The sequence below is a fragment of the Budorcas taxicolor genome, chromosome 25 (genome assembly GCF_023091745.1).
Source record: "Budorcas taxicolor isolate Tak-1 chromosome 25, Takin1.1, whole genome shotgun sequence".
Lineage (NCBI taxonomy): Eukaryota > Metazoa > Chordata > Mammalia > Artiodactyla > Bovidae > Budorcas > Budorcas taxicolor.
Window position 1 is genome coordinate 45,133,855 of NC_068934.1, and position 21,235 is coordinate 45,155,089.

Sequence of the window (21,235 nt, forward strand, 5' to 3'; positions counted from 1 at the left end):
TTAATGTTATGCACCGAGCCCGTATCTCCGAACCGACCGAGAGGGCAAGTCCACCACAGCAATGCAAAGGCAAGAAGGGAGTTTATTTCTAGCGCGCTAGGGCCCAAGTCTCTTCCAGCACAGTGGAATCCGACAAGAGCCCCGAACAAAGGAGTATGGCGGCTTATATACAGGCAGTTCTTTGTTTCAGTTACAGGAGTAGCTGGCGTTACATGATTGGCCAGGCAGGATGAGCGCATGTCCTGTCTCTTTCTGGTAAACATGACTCAGGTCCTAGAGCCCGTCGTTTGGTCCCTAACAATTAAGATCTTTTTTGTGTAGTTCTGTGTATTCTTGCCACCTCTTCTTAATATCTTCTGTTTCTGTTAGATCCATGCTTTTTCTGTCCTTTATTGTGCCCACCTTTGCATGAAAGGTTCCCTTGGTATCTCTAATTTTCTTGAGGAGATCTCTAGCCTTTCCCATTCTGTTGTTTTCCTCTGTTTCTTTGCATTGATCGCTGAGGGAAGGCTTTCTTTTTTCTTTTTTTTAAAAATTAATTTATTTATTTTAATTGGAGGCTAATTACTTTACAATATGTGGTGGTTTTTGCCATACATCAACTTGAATGGAACATTTCACGAATTTGCGTGTCATCCTTGCTCAGGGGTCATGCTAATCTTCTCTGTATCATTCCAATTTTAGTATATGCGTTGCTGAAGCAAGCACTGAGGAAGGCTTTCTTATTTCTCCTTGCTATTCTTTGGAACTCTGTATTCAGATGGGTTTATCTTTCCTTTTCTTCTTTGCCTTTAGCTTCTCTTCTTTTCTCAGCTATTTGTAAGGCCTCCTCAGACAACTGTTTTGCCTTTTTCCATTTCTTTTTCTTGGGGATGGTCTTGATCACTGCCTCCTGTACAATGTCACGAACCTCCGTCCATAGTTCTTCAGGGACTCTATCAGATCTAATCCCTTGAATCTATTTGTTACTTCCACTGTATAATCATAAAGGATTTGATTTAGGTCATGCCTGAATGGTCTAGTTGTTTTCCCTACTTTTTTCAATTTAAGTTTGAATTTTGCAATAAGGAGTTCACGATCTGAGCCACAGTCAGCTCCCGGTCTTGGTTTTTGCTGACTGTATAGAGCTTCTCCATCTTTTGCTGCAAAGAATATAATCAATCTGATTTTGGTAGTAACCATCTGATGATGTCCATGTGTAGAGTCTTCTCTTGTGTTGTTGGGTGTTTGCTATGAGGGTGTTTGCTATGACCAGTGCATTTTCTTGGCAGAACTCTATTAACCTTTCCCCTGCTTCATTCTGTACGCCAAGGCCAAATTTGCCTGTTACTCCAGGTATCTCTTGACTTCCTACTTTTTCATTCCAGTCCCCTATAATGAAAAGGACATCTTTTTTGGGTGTTAGTTCTAAAAGGTCTTGTAGGTCTTCATAGAACCATTCAAGTTCAGCTTCTTCAGCATTACTAGTCGGGGTATAGACTTGGATTACTGTGATATTGAATGGTTTGCCATGGAAACGAACACAGATCATTCTGTCATTTCTGAGATTGCACCCAAGTACTGTGTTTTGGACTCTTGTTGACTATGAGGGTACTCCATTTCTTCTAAGAGATTCTTGCCCACAATAGTAGATATAATGGTCATCAGAGTTAAATTCACCCATTCCAGTCCATTTCAGTTCACTGATTCCTAAAATGTTGATGTTTACTCTTGCCATCTCCTGGTTGACTACTTCCAATTTACCTTGATTCATGGACCTAACATTCCAGGTCCAAAGTTAGGTTCATTCCAATGAACCACCTTCATTCTAGAATAACTCCCACTTGGTCATGGTGTATAATTCTTTACTGTGTTGCTGGGTTCAGTCTACTAGTGTTTTGTAAGGAATTTTACACCTATATTTATAACGGATTTTGGTTTGTAGTTTTCTTTTCTTGTGATATCTTTATTTAGCTTTGGCATCAGGGTAATGCTGGTCACATACAAAGAGTTAGGAAGTATTCTCCTCTTGTATTTTTTGGAAGAGTTTGAGGGTTGGTATTAATTCTTTAAATGATTGGTAGAATTTGTGTGTGAAGTCCACTGGTCCTGAAATTTCCTGAGAGGTTTTTGATTACTGATTCAGTCTCCTGCCTTGATATAGATACATCCAGATTTTCTATTTCTTCTTGGGTCACTTTTGGTAGTTTGTATGTTTCTAGGAATTTCATCTAGTTTGTATGTTTCTAAGAATTTCATCTAGTCCATTTCATCTAGGTTTCTCATTTGTTGGCATACAAGTATTCATAGTATTCTCTTATAATGCTTTTTATTTTTGTACAACCAATAGTAATGACCCCTTTCATTTCTGATTTTAGTAATTTTAAAATCTCTTTTTTTTCTTAAACAACTCAAAAGTGTGTCAATTTTATTGATTGTTTTGAAGAACCAACATTTGGTTTCATTGATTTTTCTCTGTTGTTTTTCTGTCCTCCGTTTTGTTCATCTCCTCTCTAATCTTTAGCATCTCCTTCCTTCTGTTAGCTCTGGGTTTAATTTGCCTGAGCTCCTTCCTCCTTTTAATGTAGGCATTGACACCTCGAAGTTTCCTCTCAGCCTGGCTCTTGCTGCATCCCATAAAATTTAGTGTGTTGTTTCCATTTCCATTTGTCTCAAAGCATTTTCTAACTTCTCTTTTGATTTCTTTTTTAACTGATTAGTTGTTTAGGGGAATGTCGTTTAATTTCCATGTATTTGTGAAGTTTCCAGTTTTCCTATTATTGGTTTCTAGTTTCGTTCCACTGTGAGTGGAAAAGATGCTTTGTGTGATTTTACTCTTTTAAAAGTTATTGCAGCTTTGTTTTGTGGCCTAATATATGATCTCCCCTGGGGAACGTTCCATGTACACTTGGGAAGAAGGTATATTCTGCTGTTTTTAGGTCAAGTGTTGTGTATATAGGTCTCTTTGGCCTATTTGGTTCATGTGTGTTCAAGTCCTCTGTTTCCTTGTTGATCTTCTCTCTAGTTGTTCTATCCTTTATTGAAAGTGGCATCTTGAAGTCTCTATTATTGTATAAATGTCTATTTCTCCTTCAATTTTGTCAATTTTTGCTCCATATTTTTTAGGACTTTGTTTTTAGGTATGTATATAATTGTTATATCTTCTTGGTGGACTTACTCTGTCATAAATATATAACATCCTTCTTTGTCTCTTGAATGATTTTTGAATTAGCCTTTTTGTTTTTCTGATATTAGCATATCCACCTGAACTGTCATTTGTTTACGTTTGCACACAATACCTTTTTTCCATCCTTTCACTTTCAATCTATTTGTGTTTTTGACTCTGAAGTGGTAGACAGCATGTAGTTGAATCATTAAAAAATCCGTTCTGACAATCTCTGACTCCTTTTTAATAAAATCGATTTATTTCTGGCTGTGTGGGCTTTTCTCTAGTTTACTCAGGCTTCTCATTGTAGTGGCTTCTCTTGTTGCAGAGCACAGCCTCTGGGTGCTCGGGCTTCAGTAGTTGTGGCCCACGGGCTTAGTTGCCCCATGGCAAGTGGAATCTTCCTAGGCCAGGGATCTAACCTGTGTCCCCTTCATTGGCAGGCTGATTCTCAACCACCGGCCAATGCTTTTCACATTAAAAGTCCAATCTCTGACTTTTAATTGGAGAGCCAAATCCATTTACCAAACCAGGAATTGTCCATCTCATGAAAAGGTGAGCAGCTTGAGGATAAAGACTGGCCTTCCAATGTTTGCATCCTTCCATGAGCCTGTCTCAGTGCCCGCCACTTAGAGCCCTCTCCAACTGTCTGCTCGTGGACACTGGCTGCTTCTAAGGGAAACCAGGCCTGTTGGCAGAGCTGTGTCAGGCTGGGGAGGTGGCAGTGCCTGGGTAGGGGGGTAGTGCTGGGCATCAGCAGAGGGACCAGCAAGGGTAGCCCCTCAGCCCAAGTATTTGTTTCTTTTTTTAAAAGTAGGTTTTATTATTTATTTGACTGCCCTGGGTCCTAGTTGTGGCGCACAGGCATTTAGTTGCAGCATGTGGGATCTAGTTCCGGGACCAGGGATCAAACCCAGGTCCCCTGCATTGGGGGCACAGAGTCTTAGCCACTGGGCCACCAGAGAAGTCCCCTTTTATTTTATTTTTTTAAAATTTTCAAGTATTTGTCTCTAACATTAAACCCAGCTGCATCCTGATCTGACGAGAAAGTTGGGCTGAGTATACCGGGGAGGAGGACCGGAAGAAGGAATTCCAGGTTGTGACATCATAAGGGCACCTGAGGGGTGGGTGTTCTCTTCCTGGACCGATCCTCCACTGCTCAGCCCCAGCTGGGCTTGCACCAGGTGGCCATGGACCAGCACCATTGGGTTCCCTGGGATGGCTGGGTTTGGCAGGTCTAGGGAGCTTTTAAGTACAACAGACAATAGTCCCTGAAGGTGAAAAAGAGAAGGGGGCCTAGGAATTATTGGGGTCCTGCTCCCACCAGTCCCAGCCAAAGCGTACAGTTAGGCTTAGTGGTCTGTACAAAATATTCCCAGGACTACAGCTACCATTTAGAAAATGTCAACCTTTACTCCAGCGCTTTCTCCAGGACTCCAGTCTTCAGGAATCCCTATTCCCCATGCTGGGAAAGAGCCTGACTTCGAACCCAGGACTCTGGGTCAGGGCACATGCTCTTAAATCACCAAGTCAAATGGCTTCTGTAGAGGGAGCCGCCTCTTCTCCTTTATGTCTCCTCCTCTCTCTAATTCCCTGGTTAGGCCTCACCCCTAAGGCCCTTCAGCATTTGTCTGCAGCCCACTGCCCCAGCCTTATCCTCTCCCCTCCCCCTCTCTCACACCCTAGGACTCCCCACACCCCCTGCCCTGCTGCCAGAAGTCCCCACTGTTCCCTGAATATTCCATATCCATCCATGCTTTGCATTTTCTGGTACATCTGCTTGGGTTGCTCCCCCACCCCCAACTCAGCCCAGCGAACTCATATTCATCCCTCAATGCCCAGTTCAGAGGACACCTCCTCAGGGATGCCTGCCTGAACTTTCCAGTAAGATCAATGGCCCCCTCCTCTAGCATCTCATATTACACATTCTGCAGGGTCCTCACAAGCCCTATCCCATGTTACATTCTATTTCCCGTGGCCTTGGGAGCAGGGTCATAGCTCCTTTGTTTCAGGGCCGTCAGACCACCCAGAACCTGGCACAGTGACTAATGGTCGAAGGAATGAATCCTCACTTGGAGTTGGCCTGTGTCTTTATTTCAGTTCCCAAGATCGTATCTTGTGTGTGTGTGGTGTGTGTGTGTGGTGTGTGTGGCCTGCTCTGGATCTTCATTGTGGCATGCCAGATCTTTCACTGTGACACTCAGGCTCTCTAGCTGTAGCATGAGCTTAGTTGCCTTTGGGCATGTGGGATCTTAGCTCCCCGACCAGGATTCAAACCAGCATCCCCTGTATTGCAAGGTGGACTCTTAACCACTGGACCACTGGGGAGGTCCCCAAGGTCCTATCTTGCCTCACTTTCCTCTTTGGTTGCAAAACAGCCTCTGGCTTCTGAGCAGGGCCTGGCACTGACTCATCACCTGGTATATAACAGCTGTTCATTCAGTGGACATGGGAGGCAGGAGGGCAAATGGGCAGAAAGGTCCGTGCTGGTAATCTCAAACATTCTGCTCTTCCCTGCCCTGGGCAGGGTGGCACAGATGTGTGGCAAAGCAGGCTTTTCCTCTATCCCTCGGCAGAACTGGCTGACTGTATCTCTGAGGCTCCATTTCTGAGAAGGCGGGAGCCTGGGGAGGCAGAGGATGCTGGTGCGGGGAGAGAGTCATAGTTATCCATGCAACCAGGCAGTCTGTCTGGGAGCACAGGGCTCCTTGCAAGCCAGTACCCCTTGGCCATCATGTGGCCAGGAAGGCCCAGCCCAGGGATGCCCACAAATCCCTTCCCTTCTCAGGGCCTCAGTCATCCCATCTGTCCAATGGGTACAATCATCCCCACCTCACCCAGCTCATCAAAGTCAACAGAACTGAAAGCGCTTTGGAAATAAAGATTCAGTGAGATCATTGTACAAATGAAGACGGTTGTTATTAGACACAGGAGCAGGGTCTGAGGGAAACACAAGCAAAAAAAGGTGTAGTCTTCAGGGCTTTTGCCTTGAACCCCTTGAGGAAAAGGGAAGCAGGCAGAGGGCAGGAAGAAGAGCACCTATAGGCAGGTGGGGACTGGGTTCTGGCTCTGGAAGAACTGGTCATTCCCCCGGGACTGGGTTTCCTCACCTGTACAGAGAGGGGCACAGTCCCTGCCAGCCTCCCTCCAAGGGCCTCAACGTGGCTTCAGCGAAAGGGCAAGGTCGGAAGAGTTTTGCAAACTGTAAAATGCAGCTCATGCCTGCAGGCTAACTGCAGTTCCGGGACCCGGGCCCAACTGGGCTCCGGGGAGTGGACACAGTGAGCGCTGGCGACGTAGACACTGTTTGAGGCCCAGAGGGTCCTTTGAAATCCCTCAGATCCCTAACTCATTCTCCCCCATCCCCTCAACCTCCCTGGATTCCTCTGTTCTGAAGTCTGAGAGACCCGACCGAGGGGTCGCTGAGGCCTGGAGAGAAAAGGTCCTGCCCTGGACTGGCCCCCACCCCCACACAGACTCTGAGGCCACGTCCACACCAGCCACACGGTTGGCAAGACTCCACCTGTGGCCTCTGAGTCCTGGCAACTCGCCAGTGGGTTTGTAGAGATTAACGAACACAGTCCTGACAGTGAGGATGGGCCGTGGTCCTCGGCCCTGTTTCCCCTGATGATCACCCTTTCAGTGAGGTTTTATGTGCATCCAGACAGTGCGTCAGCTCTACTCCTGGGTGAGGGCTGGAATGGCAGGCGGTGAATTCTTCCTAGCAGCACTCCCAGTGGCCGCCAGCCCTGGAAGAAGAGCTGTGCCCACCTCTTGCTGGAGCCCTCAGGCCACAGGGCCCCCGCCCACCCGGCCCGGTGGAGGCTTGAGCCTGGCCCGTCATTCCCCCAGCGCTGGGCCTCAGCTCTGAAGAGACACGCTGGGAGAGCCCTTGACGGAGCGCTTCAGAGCAGCGCCTTGAAGAGGAAGGAAAGGGAGGCGCCACAAGAGAGCCCCAGCGCCAGGAAGAAGGTCATGAGGGTGCCGGTCACCTCCCTCTCCTGTGGCAGCACCTGCCTGGAACACACAGGAGAGGAGCTCTGAGAAAAATGTGGGGCCCACCCTGGACCCAGCCCCGTGCCCTCTGCCCCTCTAACAACAGGACGGATAATTTCTAGTCTGGGCTGGCCCAACTTTCGGGCCACTATAATGAGGCCCTTCCCTCTGGACTCCAGTTTCCTGATCTGTAAAATGGGGCCACTGGACACGGATGTCTCTCACTCCCCTGGGGTCCAGATGCCCCTGCCTTCCTTCTTGGCAAAATGTCCCCTACCTGGTCTTCCTATCCTTTCTACGCTCCCTTGTCCCCAGGGTGAGCAGCCCAGGAACTCTGCTTGTGACCTAAACCTTGGGTCCCCTGCAACTGAGAATGTGGGAGAGTAGCTGGGCCCTAAGGAATGACAGTGCAACCTGCTTGCTCACAGAGGGGGAAACTGAGGACCAGAGCCAAGGCCCCAGAATCGGCCTGAGCTGCCTTACTAGGTAGGAACCTCCCAGCCAAGTCCCCTGCTCCTCAGCTCCTGGCCTGGGGCCAGTCCATCAGTGAGGGCCTGGCCTGACGGCGGGGTACCAGTGAGGCCTGGAGCAACAGCTCAGGCTGGGCTGGCCAGAAGCCGAACTCTTGGCGGCTGTCCCTCTTCAAGAGTGAGCCCACCTGCCCGCTCCCAAGCCCTCCCCTCGCCTTCCCATCCCCCAGACCTGGGCGCCAGGCACATGGTGAGGGACACCAGGTAACCATTTGAGACAGCGAACAGCAGCATGAAGGTGATGAAGTAGGCGTCCTGGGGGAAGAGGATGGGCAGTCGGGACCTCTCGGGCACGTGGCACAGCATGAAGAGCGGCACGAACAGGATGCGCAGGCAGACCAGCAGGGGCAGCAGCCGGCTGTCCTCGTCAGGCTGCAGCGGAAGGCAGGGGTGAGGGCGGTCCCCGGGAGCAGCGCCTCTGCTCTGGGCCACCCCCGAGAGATTCCACTATCACTTCCCCCAACCTACCCCGCGTGAGCCAGGGAGGACCCAGCATGGGGACCTCTGGAGAGCGAGGGGCAAGGCCAAGGCCACCCTGCCCATAAGCACCCAGCCTCTGCCTCTCCTGAGAGCCAGTCTGTGTTCTTTCAGTGGCAGAACCAGCAGAACGTCTCTGGTGTTCAAAGTTGGTTGCGCTGAGCACCCGTGGGGGTTCCAAAGAACCCTTTGGGGCAGATGGGATTGGAAACTGGGGACCCAGACCCGATCAGAGCAGCTCCTCTTTGATCTACAATATTTGTTGTGTGTCCTTGGAAGGTTTCATTGAAAGAAGCAGCATCGTGGCGAAAAACAATCCAAATACTAGGAATCCTGCCTGACCTCTCACATGGCGCAGGAACCTCTGTATAAACACTCTCCACGTACCAGGGGCTGGGCCCTCAGCTGGATGCTGGAGACAGAGGTCAACTGGACATGGCTTCTGCTTTCGGAGAATTTAGTCCAAGCCCTGGCTTGCATGCCTCCAGGGGCTGGTGCTCTGTGCTCACTGGCTGTTCCATTACCAAACCCAGACCAGGGCCAGTCAGTGTTGGGAAGTCACCCTTCTGCGCTCTTTCACACTCTCTGATCCTTGACTGCTTCTCCAAATGTCCAATCACCCCAGTAGACGTGCTCACCCACAGGAAGTAAGAGGTTAGGCTCCGTCCCAGACAGTCCATGACGTTGAAGAGGAGGAAGCAGCAGATGGGGTTGAAGAACTGACCTGGGTGGGGGACAGAGGGGGCTCACCCTGGTCCAGGCTGCCCACTCCCCTCTCTCCCCTCCACCCCCATTGCCCTGTCCTCTGCCGCTTCCCACTACTCACTCCACTTCCCAGGACCGGTGGAGCTGGTCACCATGGCTGTGATGGCCGGGAAGACGGACAGGGTGACTGTGAAGACCAACACGAGGCACAGCGCCGTCAGCCAGATCTGGGAGCCAGAGGAAGGGGTGTGAGGGGGCAGCCAGACTCGGAGCCCAACATGCGGCCACAACCCCTCCACCCAAGCCTTGGCCCCGGGAGCGGGACACTGGAGCCTGGCCCAGCGTGTCCCTGACCCACCATGACCCTGTCACCTCGGGGTGGACAAGCTGAGTACTAAGGTCTTAGTCCATTCTAAGAGTCTCTGGGGTAGGCTGGAGAGAGCAGCTCTCTCTTCCCCAGGGATGAGGGTTGGGGCTTGTATCCAAGCCAAACCTTCCGGAGGACAATGAAAACTGAAGGTTTTTCTGGCTTCTGGGGTTCCTCTGGTTCCACCTCTGTCTCCTTCTCAAGGTCAAGATCCAGAGTCAGGGCTGCCCTCTGGGGGCTGTTGGGAATCCCATTCTTCTCATCTGGGGCAAGAGGAGAGGGCAGGGTCATGCCTGTGACAAACAGGCTGGAGGAGGGGAGATTCCAAGCAGTTAAAACAAGTGACCCTCCACCAGCCCAGGTGCAGGCCAAGAGAATTAATGGAAATACGCCAACCTACTATTTATTAGGCTTCCCTGGTGGCTCAGTTGGTAAAGAACTGCCTGCAATGCAGGAGACCCAGGTTCAATCTCTGGGTCTGGAAGATCCCCTGGGTCTTCCCTATTGGCAACCCTCTCCAGTATTCTTGCCTGGAGAATCCATGGACAGAGGAGCCTGGTGGGCTACAGTCCATGGTGTTGCAAAGAGTCAGACACGACTGAGCAACTAACACTTTCACCTTCACTGTTTATTCAGTACATACATGCTTCCCTGGTGGCTCAGAGGCTAAAGTGTCTGCCTGCAATGCGGAAGACCTGGGTTCGATCCCTGGGTCGGGAAGATCCCCTGGAGAAGGAAATGGCAACCCACTCCAGTATTCTTGCCTGGAGAATCCCATGGACAGAGGAGCCTGGTGGGCCACAGTCCACGGGGTCGCAGAGTCGGACACAACTGAGCGACTTCACTTTCTACATGTACCAGGCACAGTTAAAGCACCTTAGAGGGATTATTCCACTACCACTGCTTTATAAAAAACAAAAACAAAAAAAACCCCTGAGGCTCAGAGGGGTTATGTGACTTGACTGAGGTCACATAGCTTGGATGTCTTGAAGCTAGGATTTAAACTCAGACACACCTGGATCTAGGACCTGCAGGCCTGAAGCTCTGCTGCCTCCCCATTTTATGGAGGAGGAAACTGAGGCCCAAAGGGCAATTGAAGGGATGACTTCAATCCCACTGACTTCCCTTCAAGATCGTCTGCCTCTGCTCACTCGAGGCTCCTAGAGATAAGGGGTCTAGTTGGGGACAGAGGTGAAATGCTTCCCTGTGGAGATGGCTCCAGCCTCCCCTGGCTCTTCCACTTCCCCGGCAGGGTCCCGGGCTCACCAGACTGGAGAAGCTCAGCTTTGGTCTCCAGCTCCTGACCTTGCGCCTTCGATGGTTTCTTGGCCAGATAGTAGCGGGCAAACTTCTGCAGAAGGAAAGCGTTGTCCCTGCCTGGCTTGGGCTGAGGTGCCTGGATCCCTCCCCACCCTGCTGACTTAGAGGCTGGGGTCCCCCAGTGGCTGACTCCTTTGGGGATCAGGACTGGGCCCCTCTGCCTCCTTTGGCTTCTCTCAGGGCCTCAGACTCAGGGCGGTATCTGTGATGCTCCGAAGTGGGCCTCGAGCCCAATACCAGGCTCACCAGGTGGGGCAGGCTCAGGTAGCACACGATGGACATGATGGTGCCCACACAGGGCGTGATGAAGTACCCCAGGGCGGACGTCTGGGCATCCACGCCACCTGTGCAGAGACTTCAGCTGCAGAAGGGAGATGACTGTCCACCAGCTCCCGCAGGGAGCTTGTCCTACTTCGCAGTACACACATCCCAGATTCACCTCCCGGCCTCTTCCATTCCTCCCACTGACACTCAGGACCCTTGTGCAGGGGGCCCTGGCCTGGCCCTTCACATCTCTCACTCTGTCATTTTTGTTGAGCACTTACTATGTGCTCATTATAAATGCATGCTTCTTACAATCTGAGTATGGAGCTGTAAGAATCATTCAGGTTGGGAAGCAAACACAGGTAAGTGCCTTATCCAATGCCCCTGGCTAGAGAACAGTGGAACCGGAGTTCAGACCCAAGTCTATCTGAATCCCACACCTGTCTCCCCTTCCCTCAACCTCAACCTACTGCCACAGGCGAGTGCTGGCCTCAGGAATCCTGCCCTGGGCCCCAAGTTAACCCAGCCCTCACCCATCATTCTCTCATGGTAGGACTCAAGAGCCCCACACCCAATCCCCAGCTCCCCCATCACCCCATCACCTCTGTCTCGACCACAGCCCAAAACATCTCATCCTTAGCACACGCTCTGCTCCCCAGAATCCCAGACTGCCACCCAAATCTACTCACTGGCCATGGATATGAGCATGGCAAGGGCAGCGAAGATCCCGGCCAGGCCCTGGCCACTGAGGAAAAGGGTGCTGTACTTGGAAGGCATGGTGCCCAGTTGTCCGAAGAGGCTGCCTTGCAGAATTGCACCGAAGGCTGTGGAAGGACAGGATTGAGGGCAGCTGCTCAACTAGGTAGGCCCCAAGGGCTCCCTGGAGAGGGTGTCGGCTGGGTGCACAGGGGACTCTGGACTAGGTTGGACACTCTGGTGTAACACCCCACATGCATTCCTCTTCCGAGGTCCAGCCCTGGGTATGAGGGGCTGGGGGCCAGAAGACCAGCTCTCAGGTCACTGCGGGGCCTGGGACGAGTGACTTCTCCTCTCCTCTGGGCCTCGGTTTCTCCTCGGGGATATGGGTGATGTTTCTTCTGTCTTCCCTTCGATACCTTGGGCCCTTTCAGTTACAAGAGGCTCGGCTGAAGTCCTGGTGGGGCAGGGTGGGGAGGTGGGGAGGGGCCGAGGTGCTCACAGTTGATGAACCAGACGGAGGCCATGGTGATGGAGAAGAAGAGCCCGGGGCTCATGTCCACCTTGACCAACACCGCCGTCAGGGTAAAGAGGAGCAGGATGACCAGCAGGCTGCCCAGAATCCGCACCATCTCAGGGATGCTGTTTGGAAGCGTGAGGGGCAGAGTGGGCATCGCTGGGCTCGGGCCAGGCGAGGGGAGGAGGGCGAAGAGTTTCATCCCAGCGCTGGACAGTGGGGGCCCGGGGAAAGACCCAGAGGAAGGGGAGGGAGGATGGGAGGGCTTCCCCCTCGCCGCCCCGCCCCGCGCCCCCCGCCGCCCGGGGCCCAGATGGACCTGCCTCAGCAAAGGGGGCGGGACCCAGGGGGCGGGCCTGGGACTGAGCCTTGGGGCGGGGCTCTCACCACTGGTACAGGAAGGAGTTGAGGAGTGTGAAGAGCAGCAGCGGCAGCTGCGACAGCAGCGTCACCCAGTTGTTGAAGTTGAAGGTATCTGCGGGGCTCGTGTGGTTGGTGCCCAGGGTCTCGGCGGTGCTGTTGGCCCCCGCCAGCCGCCCCTGGAAGTACTGCCAGGAGGCCAGGGGGTAGGGTACAGGGTTACCCCACAACCTACCTACCCTCGGGAACCCCCCAGCCTTCTTCCTCTGCCTCCTCCCACGCCCGGGATCGCTCCGTTAACTTCTGCGGGACTGTCTCTCTGTCCTTGCGCTGTCCCCAGAACCTGGCACATAGTCGGAGCTCGAGGAACCTGCACGGAATTGAACTGAAGTCTGAGACCGAGCCCAAGCCCAGGAGCCCCCAACTTGGGCCGTGCTCCATCTCTGGATCACCCCTCCTCTCCGGTGCGGGTCGTGGCCCCCACCCCCACTCCTGCAGCAATTTCTAGATTCCTGGGTATTTATGGAGCTCCGACTGTAAGCCAGGCTCTGGATCAGATGCTGACCAACTGCTTTCTCTCTGGAACACACATCCTGCCACTGCTGCTGCTGCTGCTGCTAAGTCACTTCAGTCGTGTCCGACTCTGTGTGACCCCATAGACGGCAGCCCACCAGGCTCCGCCGTCCCTGGTATTCTCCAGACAAGAACACTGGAGTGGGTTGCCATTTCATTCTCCAATGCGTGAAAGTGAAGTCGCTCAGTCATGCCTGACTCTTAGCGACCCCATGGACTGCAGCCCATCAGGCTCCTCCATCCATGGGATTTTCCAGGCAAGAGTACTGGAGTGGGGACATCCTGCCACAACTCTGCTTAACTGCCCCTCTCCCCACCCATGGCTCCTTGTGGCCTGCAGGGCAAAGCCCTAGGTTATGGAACAGCATTTGGGGCCTTTCAGAACTAGTTTCTGTTTTGTGGCCCATTTCTTGTTCCATCCTGCTAAACTCCAGGCACCCCAAGCTCTGGCCCTTTCTCTGTACAGGCTGGCACTCTGCCTCTTGTTGCCTTCACCAGGCTGCTGGCTTTGTTTGAAATGCCCTCCCCTCTCTGACCACTCACCTTCCCAACACAAATACTTTACCTACCCTTCTCCCAAGTTACAGATCACCTTATTATTAATCAGAAGGAATTGCTCTCTCCCCTCGGGACCCATTGGACTCTGCTCCAAGCTTGGGATGGCACATATCATGTTACATTACCAACATTTCCTTGGCACCTAGCTTGCTCTCAAGACCAGGGGCTGGTTCATCTTTGGGTCTCCAGGACCCAGCACAGAGCTAGGCACTGAAGAGGCATCTGGAAAGTTGTTGCTTTTAATGTACAAGAATAACCCCGTACCAAAGAGAACACCAGCCCCGGATTCCTGCCTTCCGTTGAAATAATGTAAGCTCGGTGAGGATGCAATCTTCCTCAGCTATAGTTCCTCCTATAACCCCAGTGCCAGGAACTCTAGGTGTACATTGGATGAATGAATGTAATTCATGCTATTTCAAAGAAAATCAAAGGCTTGGATAACCACTTTTGGAGTGACCAGCCCAGGAATAATGACAAAGGGGAGGTGGGTGGGTAGCTCCTCGCTGGCTCCACAGGATTTCCTGACCTGGTGGCCTTGTGCTAGGATCTGGGCATTCCTGAAAGCTTGTGGATCCTAGCCATGAGAGAGGGTCCTCTCCTCTCTGCGGCCCTCTGTTTCAGCCGACAAAGGGGACACAATGAGGATTCCCTAGGAAATCCCATGGACAGAGGAGCCCGGTGTGGCTCCAGTCCATTGCAGTCGCAAAGAGTTGGACCGACCGAAAGACTGACTCTCACAGGCAGCATGGTGGGGAAAGGCCGCTGGAGGGACGGCTGGTGGTTGTGGCCTTGGATCTATCACTCCAGCCACGAGTCTCACCGGGATGGCTGTGATGAAGAAGTTCCAGGGGAGGAGGGTGCCCAGCCCGAGGATAAAGAAGCTGATCCCGACCAGGTGGTAGCTGTGAGGATCAGACAGAAGGTCACTCGGAGGACTTCCCTCTCTGGCGGCCCCTCCGCCTCCCAGACCAGCACCCTCCCCCCACGCCGCTCGGAGAGCGGACTACAACCCCCATCACCCAGGCTCAGGCACCCGAGGCAGGGGGCTGACGGGAATTGTAGTTCCAACTGGTCTTCTTTGCGCTTTAGAAAGCCCAAAGGGAGCGGCTCTGCGCTGCCCACGACCACCGGATCCCCATACGCCGCACCGTACATGGTCCCCAACTTGCCTGTCCCGCGGGGCGTCTCCTCGCGCCATGGCCGCCCGGCAGGATGAGCCCGGTGGGAGAAAGAGGCGGGCGCCGCACCTGAACCTGCCCCGGGGCCCGTGGGCCAAGCCGGGGACCCGGGAGGCTGGGTCTGGCCGGTGGTGGACACGGGAAGCGGGGTCGGGTCTTCCACGGTCCGAGGCCGGGTAGTGGAAGGCGGAAGCTGGGCAGGAAGCCCCACGCCAGTTTCGCCTGGTCTCAAGTACCGCAAGCTCGGACCTCGGCTCCGCCCCCGGGGCGGGGACAATGCGGAGCTCCACCCCTCCCGGCCCCCAAGGACCAGGGACTCCAGACTCCAGCCCACCCGCGGCCTGACCTCCTGGTCCCCGGACTCCACCGCTCCCCGTGCCTCCCGAGAGGCTGTGATCCGGGAAGATTCCCCCGAATCTGCGGGCGCCGGGCCCGGACCCGTGCGGGCGGATGGGGGGAGGTAGTAGGGGTGTCCGCCCCGCCCCGGCCCCCTGCCCAACCGAGTGCTGTGGAGCTGACCTGGCGCGAAGTTCTCCAGGCTCCGGCAAGACGGAGGTGGTGCCGTGGCGGTGCTAGCGCTCGCTAACGTGCAAGACCACTGGGTGGTAACCCGAGCGCGGCCAGCCCCGGGGGAAGCCGGAGAGACCGTCTGTCGCCGGCGGTCCTGGCGGGCAGCACTGAGCTGGGTCCCCCCCGGGAGGCGGAGGGGAGGGCCAGGTGTCGGAGCTGGCAGAGCCCGCGGGGAGATCTGGAACACAGACAGATGAGCTCTTCTGCAGCGGGTGACTGGGGAATCGCCGGGACTTTGGGGCGCACAGCGGAGGGTCGAGTCCCTCGGGGGCGTCCAGAGGGGCTTCCTGGTGGCGGTGTGGCTAAGCTTCGGAGGAGTGGCTCCGGAGGAAAGGGAGACCCAGAGGAGCGTCCAGGCCCGCTCCCTAGTCTTACTTAAAAAAAGAAAAATTACTTTCAGGGACTTTGCTGGTGGTCCAGTGGTTAAGACTCCGCAGCCTCTGCAGGGGAAGCGAGTTCCATCGCTGGTCGGGGAAATAAGATCCCGTGTGCCGGCTTCCAAGGTGGCGCTAATGGTAAAAGATCTGCCCGTCAATGCAAGAGGCATAAGCGACACAGGTTCGATTCCTCGGTCAGGAAGATCTCTTGGAGAAGGAAATGCCAACCCACTGCAGTATTCTTTCCTGGAGAATCCCCATGGACAGAGCCTGGTGGGCTACAGTCCATGGGGTCGCAAAGAGTTGTACAGGACTGAGCGACTAACACACACACACAGGCAGCTGGGTACTGCTAATAAATAAATACGACTTTCAACGATCCCACGTCACATCGTATCAAACATTAAGATGCATTCAGCTCCCAGTCTTTTTCCGTGAAAAACTTTGTAAAGATGATAAACCATTGCACTTTTGAAATTAATCTTCTCTAACTCATATAATTTACAAGAGGGTTTGTTTTCTCTGCAGCTGGCGTGCGTAATGGAGATGCTGGAGAAATTTTGTCACAAATTATTTTCATAAGTAATGACATTTTATGGCCATTTCCTGGTTACATGTGTGTGTTTTCTCCAGTCTGTGAGGCAAAGACTGTGCTTATTTAGTATGGCGTTTATTGCAAACATCTAGATCAGCTGCCTGGTACATAGCACATGCTTGAAAAATGTTTGGTTAACAAATGGATTGCAGTGATACGCAAGTGATTTTCGAGAGAACAGAGTCAGCTTTAAATTACAGTGACTGAGAAAGTTACTGTGTCTTCAATTTGCTTTCAACCTTTTAGAATATGACAAAGAGGAAAGTCTCAATTGTGGTGCTAACGTTTTAACACTTGTTAATGTCTATTTAGTTAATCTCTCTCTCTCTCACACACACACACAGAACTGACCTCAGAGCTTTTGCTGACAATTTTACCTAAATAGAGATTAACAATTTTTATTAAAACTTTCATTCTGTGTTTTTATAGTTACTTTATTTTTAGGGCTACTTATGCTGGTTTCCTATTTATTATAATAGATACTTTTCCTTGAAGATGAATTTATTTATACATTTAATATAAATTAACATAAATTTACTTATGAAAAATGAGTCATTTATAGACAATTTATAGAAAATGAAGCCCCATTTGGGGCTGCAGGTGGGGGCACAGCTGAGACACAGGTTTCCATGGAAAGACATGAGGAACTGAGGTTTGAGAAACACTGCATTTGTGAGGCAGTAAGCTAAGACGATGAGGGCATTTCTCCAAGAGAACAGCCTGTACCAAGGTCACGGACATGAGAATGCCAACACGTTCAGGGACATATAAACAGATCCCTTTGGCAGGCACAGCAGGAGGAGGGGACAGAGCCTCTGCAACAGCAGGTCTAGTTATGACCGAGTGCTGAGTAAGGAGTGTGGATTTCATTTGAAAGGAGGAGTTCTCCGTGCAGTCAGACTCAGTCATTCTTTTTTTTCTTTTTTTTTTTACATATTTATTTTTGGCTACACTGGGTCTTTGTTGCTATGCATGAGTTTTCTCCAAGCCCGTGCTCGGGCTTCTCATTACGGTGGCTGCTCTTGTTGTGGAGCACAAGCTGTAGGCTTCGGTAGTTGTGGCTCTAGAACGTAGACTCAGTAGCTGTGGCCCATCCATGGGCTTAGTTGCCCAGAGGCATGTGGGATCTTCCTGGACCGGGGATCAAACCCATGTCCCCTGAATGGGCAGGCAGATTCTTATCCACTATACCACCAGGAAAGTCCAGTCATCCTCCTAATATGCATTCTGTTACTATCCTGCAATGAAATTCACCTATCATAAAGCCTATCTATACACGCAAAAATTAATGCCAATAAAATACCTGATTGTACTACCCAGGATAAAGAAGAATGCATGTTTGAATATGGTAATGCTCAGGCACAGTGAAGCAATCTGATGCTGGCACCTCTTTATATAGCTACTGTTTTTATAATGTACATACAGTGTAGGCAAACCAGCCACTTCGAGACTGCTAGTTTGCTCTGGGCGATGTGATTTACTGAAATGGTGACCAAGTCTTGGCAAAGTTCCAAACAAAGCCACGTGCAGCTGTTCCTCTACGTAAAGAGTAGCCGTGTTACCAAAAGCAAGGTGTATATTTGAACCTTACCAATAATACATTGCATCCGTATGTGAAATGTGGTTAGTCTAGGCAGAGAAAATTATAAACATGATTTTTAAAACTAAGTAATAGGTTTTATTTTTAGTACGGTTTTAGATTCACGGAAGAGTTGAGCAATAGGACAGAGAGTTCCACATACTCACCTTCGCATTTCATTCCCCAGTTTCTGCTATTACTAACATCTTGTATTAGTGTGGTGCCTTTGTTACAACTGATGAACTAATATTAATATAGCTAGTCTGTAGTTGACATTAATATTCACTCTGTGTTGTTCAGTCTGTGAGTTTTGGCAAGGGCATAGTGCCATGTGCCCACCATTACAGTTTCATGTAGAATAGTTTCGCTGACCTAAAAGACCCCTGTGCTTTATATTTACCCCTCCCCTCCATCCCCCATAACCCCTGGCAACCACTGATCTCTACTGTGAGTATAGTTTTGCCTTTTTGGAAATGCTATATAGTTAAAATCACATAGGATATAGTTTTTTCAGACTATCTTCTTCCATGTAGCAATATGCGTTTGAGATTTCTCCTGTCTTTTTGTGCCTTAATAGCTCATTTCTTTTTGTCATTGAATACTATTCCATCTTCTGGATTTTCCCAGTTTGTTTCTCCATTCACCTATTGGTTGCTTCCAGCGTTTGGTGATCACATATAAAGCTTCTGTAAGCGTTCACGTTCAGGTTCTGTGTGGCCATAAGTTTTCAGTTCAGCTGGGTAAATACCCAGGAGCACAATTGTCAGGTCATGTGGTATAGCTATGTTTAGTATTGTAAGAAACTGCTTGACTGTCCTGCAAGTGCCTGTACTATCTTGTATTCCTGGCAGCAATGAATGCGCGTTCCTGTTGCTCCACAGCCTTGCCAGCATTTAATACTGTCTTTGTTTTAGGTTGTAGCCATTCCAGTAGGTAGGTAGTAGTTTCTCCTTGTTTTAACTTGCACTTCCTTAATGATGTGTTATGATAACTGTCTTTTCACATGTTTATTTGCCAGCTATAGACCTTCTTTGGTGAGGTCTTTGTTCAGGTCTTTGGCCCAGTTTTGAGTTGCGTTGTTTGTTTTCTTATTGTTGAGTTTTGAGAGCTCTTGGTGTATTGTGGATATAAGTCCTTTAAAAGATACATGTCTTGCAAATATTCTCTCTCATTCTGTGGCTTGTCTCTTCATTCTTTCAGCAATTTCTTTCACATAGCAGAGGTTTTCATTATAATGCAGTCCATCTTATTGATTTTTTTCTTTCATGGATCATTCTTTTGGTGTTGTAGGCAAACACTTTCGGCTAGATGTTTTATCTCTTTGTGTTTTACATTTTGATCTAAGATTTATTTTGAGCTAATTTCTATAAAAAGTGTTTTTTCACCCACATGAATGCCTAGGATGTTAGTTACAAGTTGTGCAGGATACAGGCAAGTTTCCCTCGTGTGGGACTGTCTTGTGCATTTGGAGATAACTATTCAATATCATCCCTGTCCTCACCCACTGATTACCATCCTGTGACTACCAAAACAAACAAACAAACAAAAAGCCGTCAAATGCCCCAGGAGTCAATACTGTCCTTCTAAGGATCATTTCCTCCTGACATAGGACACAGAGGAGGAAGGTGTTCAAATAAGCTATTGAAAGGTCACTGCAGTTGCTTTGCATTTTAACACAGTCTTTTGGAGGCATCCATCCAAAACTAATTTTTGTTCAGCTTTGTTTTGAACTTCATATAAACACAATTTGCTTTGTAAAAAATCAACACATTTTTGAGATCCATTCATGATGATACATTTGGCTGTTGGTTCTCTCGCTATTTGCTGACGTGTAGTGTTCTGCAGCATGGTGTTTATCTTGGTGGATAAATGTCACTCATATTTAACTTGTTTCCAGTTCTATGCTAGTTTAAGCAACAGCTCTGAGTGGTATTGTACCCACTGCATACGTCTCCTGGGCACTTGTGCACGAGTTTCTATAGGTCAGGGTTTCTCAGCCTCAGTGCTATAGATATTTGGCTGGGTAGTTGTTGTGGGAGCTGTCCTGTTCATTGGAGGATGTTTAGCATTATCAGAGACCACACTCACTAGATGCCGGTGGCACCTTCTCCCAGGTGTGATAATCAATGTCTTCCACGTCGCCAACCGCGCCCTGGGGCAAAACTGCCCCTAGTGGAGAGCTGATTTTCTGAGGCCCTTGTTCTCAGTTCTGTCGGACCAAAGGCCCTCTTTTTAAAATTATAGATGATTTTCAGTGTTGTGTTAGTTTCAGAAGTACAGCTATATATATTTTTTTCAAAATCTTTTCCATTATAGCTTATCAAAAAACATTAAATATAGTTCCCTGTGCTATACAGGAGGTCCTTGTGGTTTATTTTTTTATGTATGGGAATATATATCTGTTAACCTCAAACTCCTAATTTATCCCTCCCCTGCTCTGTCATTTGGCAGCCTTAAGTTTGTTTTCTATTTACAAAGCAGTCTATTTGTTTTGTAGATAAGTTCATTTGTATCATTGGTTTAGATTCTGCATATAAGTGATATCATGATATCTGTCTTTCTCTGTCTGACTTGCTTCACTTAGTATGATAGTCTCTAGGTCCATACATGTTGTTGCAAAGGGCATTATTTCATTTATTTTTTATAAGTAATATATATATTTCTTGGTGTTCAGTCACCCAGTCATGTCCGACTCTTTGTGATCCCATGGACTGTGGCCCGCCAGGATCCTCTGTCTTTTCCAAAATTTGCTCACTCATGTCCATTGAGTCAGTGATGCCATCCAACCATCTCATCCTCTGTTGCGCCCTTCTCCTCCTGCCCTCAATCCTTCCCAGTGTCAGGGTCTTTTCCAAGTAGACGGCTCTTCACATCAGATGGCCCAAGTATTGAAGCTTCAGCTTCAGCATCAGTCCTTCCAGAAAGCATTCAGGGTTGATTTCCTTTAACACTGACTGGTTTGATCAAGTGTCTTTCCAAGAGACTCTCAAGAGTCTTCTCCAGCATAACAGTTCAAAAGCATCAATTCTTCAGCACTCTGCCTTCTTTATTGTCCAGTTCTCACATTCATACGTGACTACTGGAAAGACCATAGCCTTGACTATGCAGACCTTTGTCAGCAAAGTGACATCTTTGCTTTTTAACACACTGTCTAGGTTAGTCATAGCTTTCCTGCCAAGAAGTAATTGTCTTCTAATTTCATGGCTACAATCACCATCCACACTGATTTCAGAGCCCAAGAATATGAAATCTGTCACTGCTTCTACCTTTTCCTCTTCTATTTGTCATGAAGAGATGGAACCAGATGCCATGATTTTAGTTTTTTAATATTGAATTTTGAGCTGGCTTTTCACTCTCCTCCTTCACCCTCACCAAGAGGCTCTTTAGTTCCTCTTCAATTTCTGCCATTAGAGTGCTATCATGCACAC

General features: G+C 50.0%; 1 protein-coding gene and 1 non-coding gene across 4 annotated transcripts; both read right to left on the bottom strand.

Annotated features, from left to right (window-relative positions):
• Positions 1 to 601: 601 nt before the first annotated feature.
• On the bottom strand, positions 602 to 706 carry LOC128069283 (U6 spliceosomal RNA). Its single transcript, XR_008201538.1, has one exon. It is a non-coding gene; the product is annotated as a U6 spliceosomal RNA (small nuclear RNA).
• A 5,336-nt stretch (positions 707 to 6,042) lies between these two features.
• On the bottom strand, positions 6,043 to 15,964 carry SLC29A2 (solute carrier family 29 member 2). 3 transcript variants are annotated; one of them, XM_052661638.1, is made up of 14 exons: positions 15,651 to 15,940; positions 15,206 to 15,434; positions 14,678 to 14,879; positions 14,329 to 14,410; positions 12,405 to 12,565; positions 12,003 to 12,142; positions 11,494 to 11,628; positions 10,787 to 10,884; positions 10,487 to 10,571; positions 9,347 to 9,483; positions 8,975 to 9,080; positions 8,787 to 8,872; positions 7,844 to 8,043; positions 6,043 to 7,162 (listed from the first exon to the last, which is right to left on the bottom strand). In XM_052661638.1, exons 1-14 carry the CDS (start codon positions 15,801 to 15,803, stop codon positions 7,051 to 7,053), a joined length of 1,926 nt encoding a protein of 641 aa, XP_052517598.1. In that variant the 5' UTR covers positions 15,804 to 15,940; the 3' UTR covers positions 6,043 to 7,050. The 3 variants fall into 3 exon arrangements, with proteins under 3 accessions (XP_052517598.1, XP_052517596.1, XP_052517597.1); XM_052661636.1 differs by having other exon boundaries at positions 15,206 to 15,964; XM_052661637.1 differs by having other exon boundaries at positions 14,678 to 14,807; positions 15,206 to 15,962.
• Between the last annotated feature and the right edge of the window lie 5,271 nt (positions 15,965 to 21,235).

Coding starts and splice junctions, on each gene's coding strand:
- SLC29A2 (XM_052661636.1), bottom strand. CDS start 15,803: ATGCCTCTTGCATTGACGGGCAGATCTTTTACCATTAGCGCCACCTTG. Junction 14,880..15,205: donor CCTGGAGAACTTCGCGCCAG/GTCAGCTCCACA, acceptor CTTCCTGCCCAG/CTTCCGCCTTCCACTACCCG. Junction 12,143..12,404: donor AACTCCTTCCTGTACCAGTG/GTGAGAGCCCCG, acceptor GCTTCCAAACAG/CATCCCTGAGATGGTGCGGA.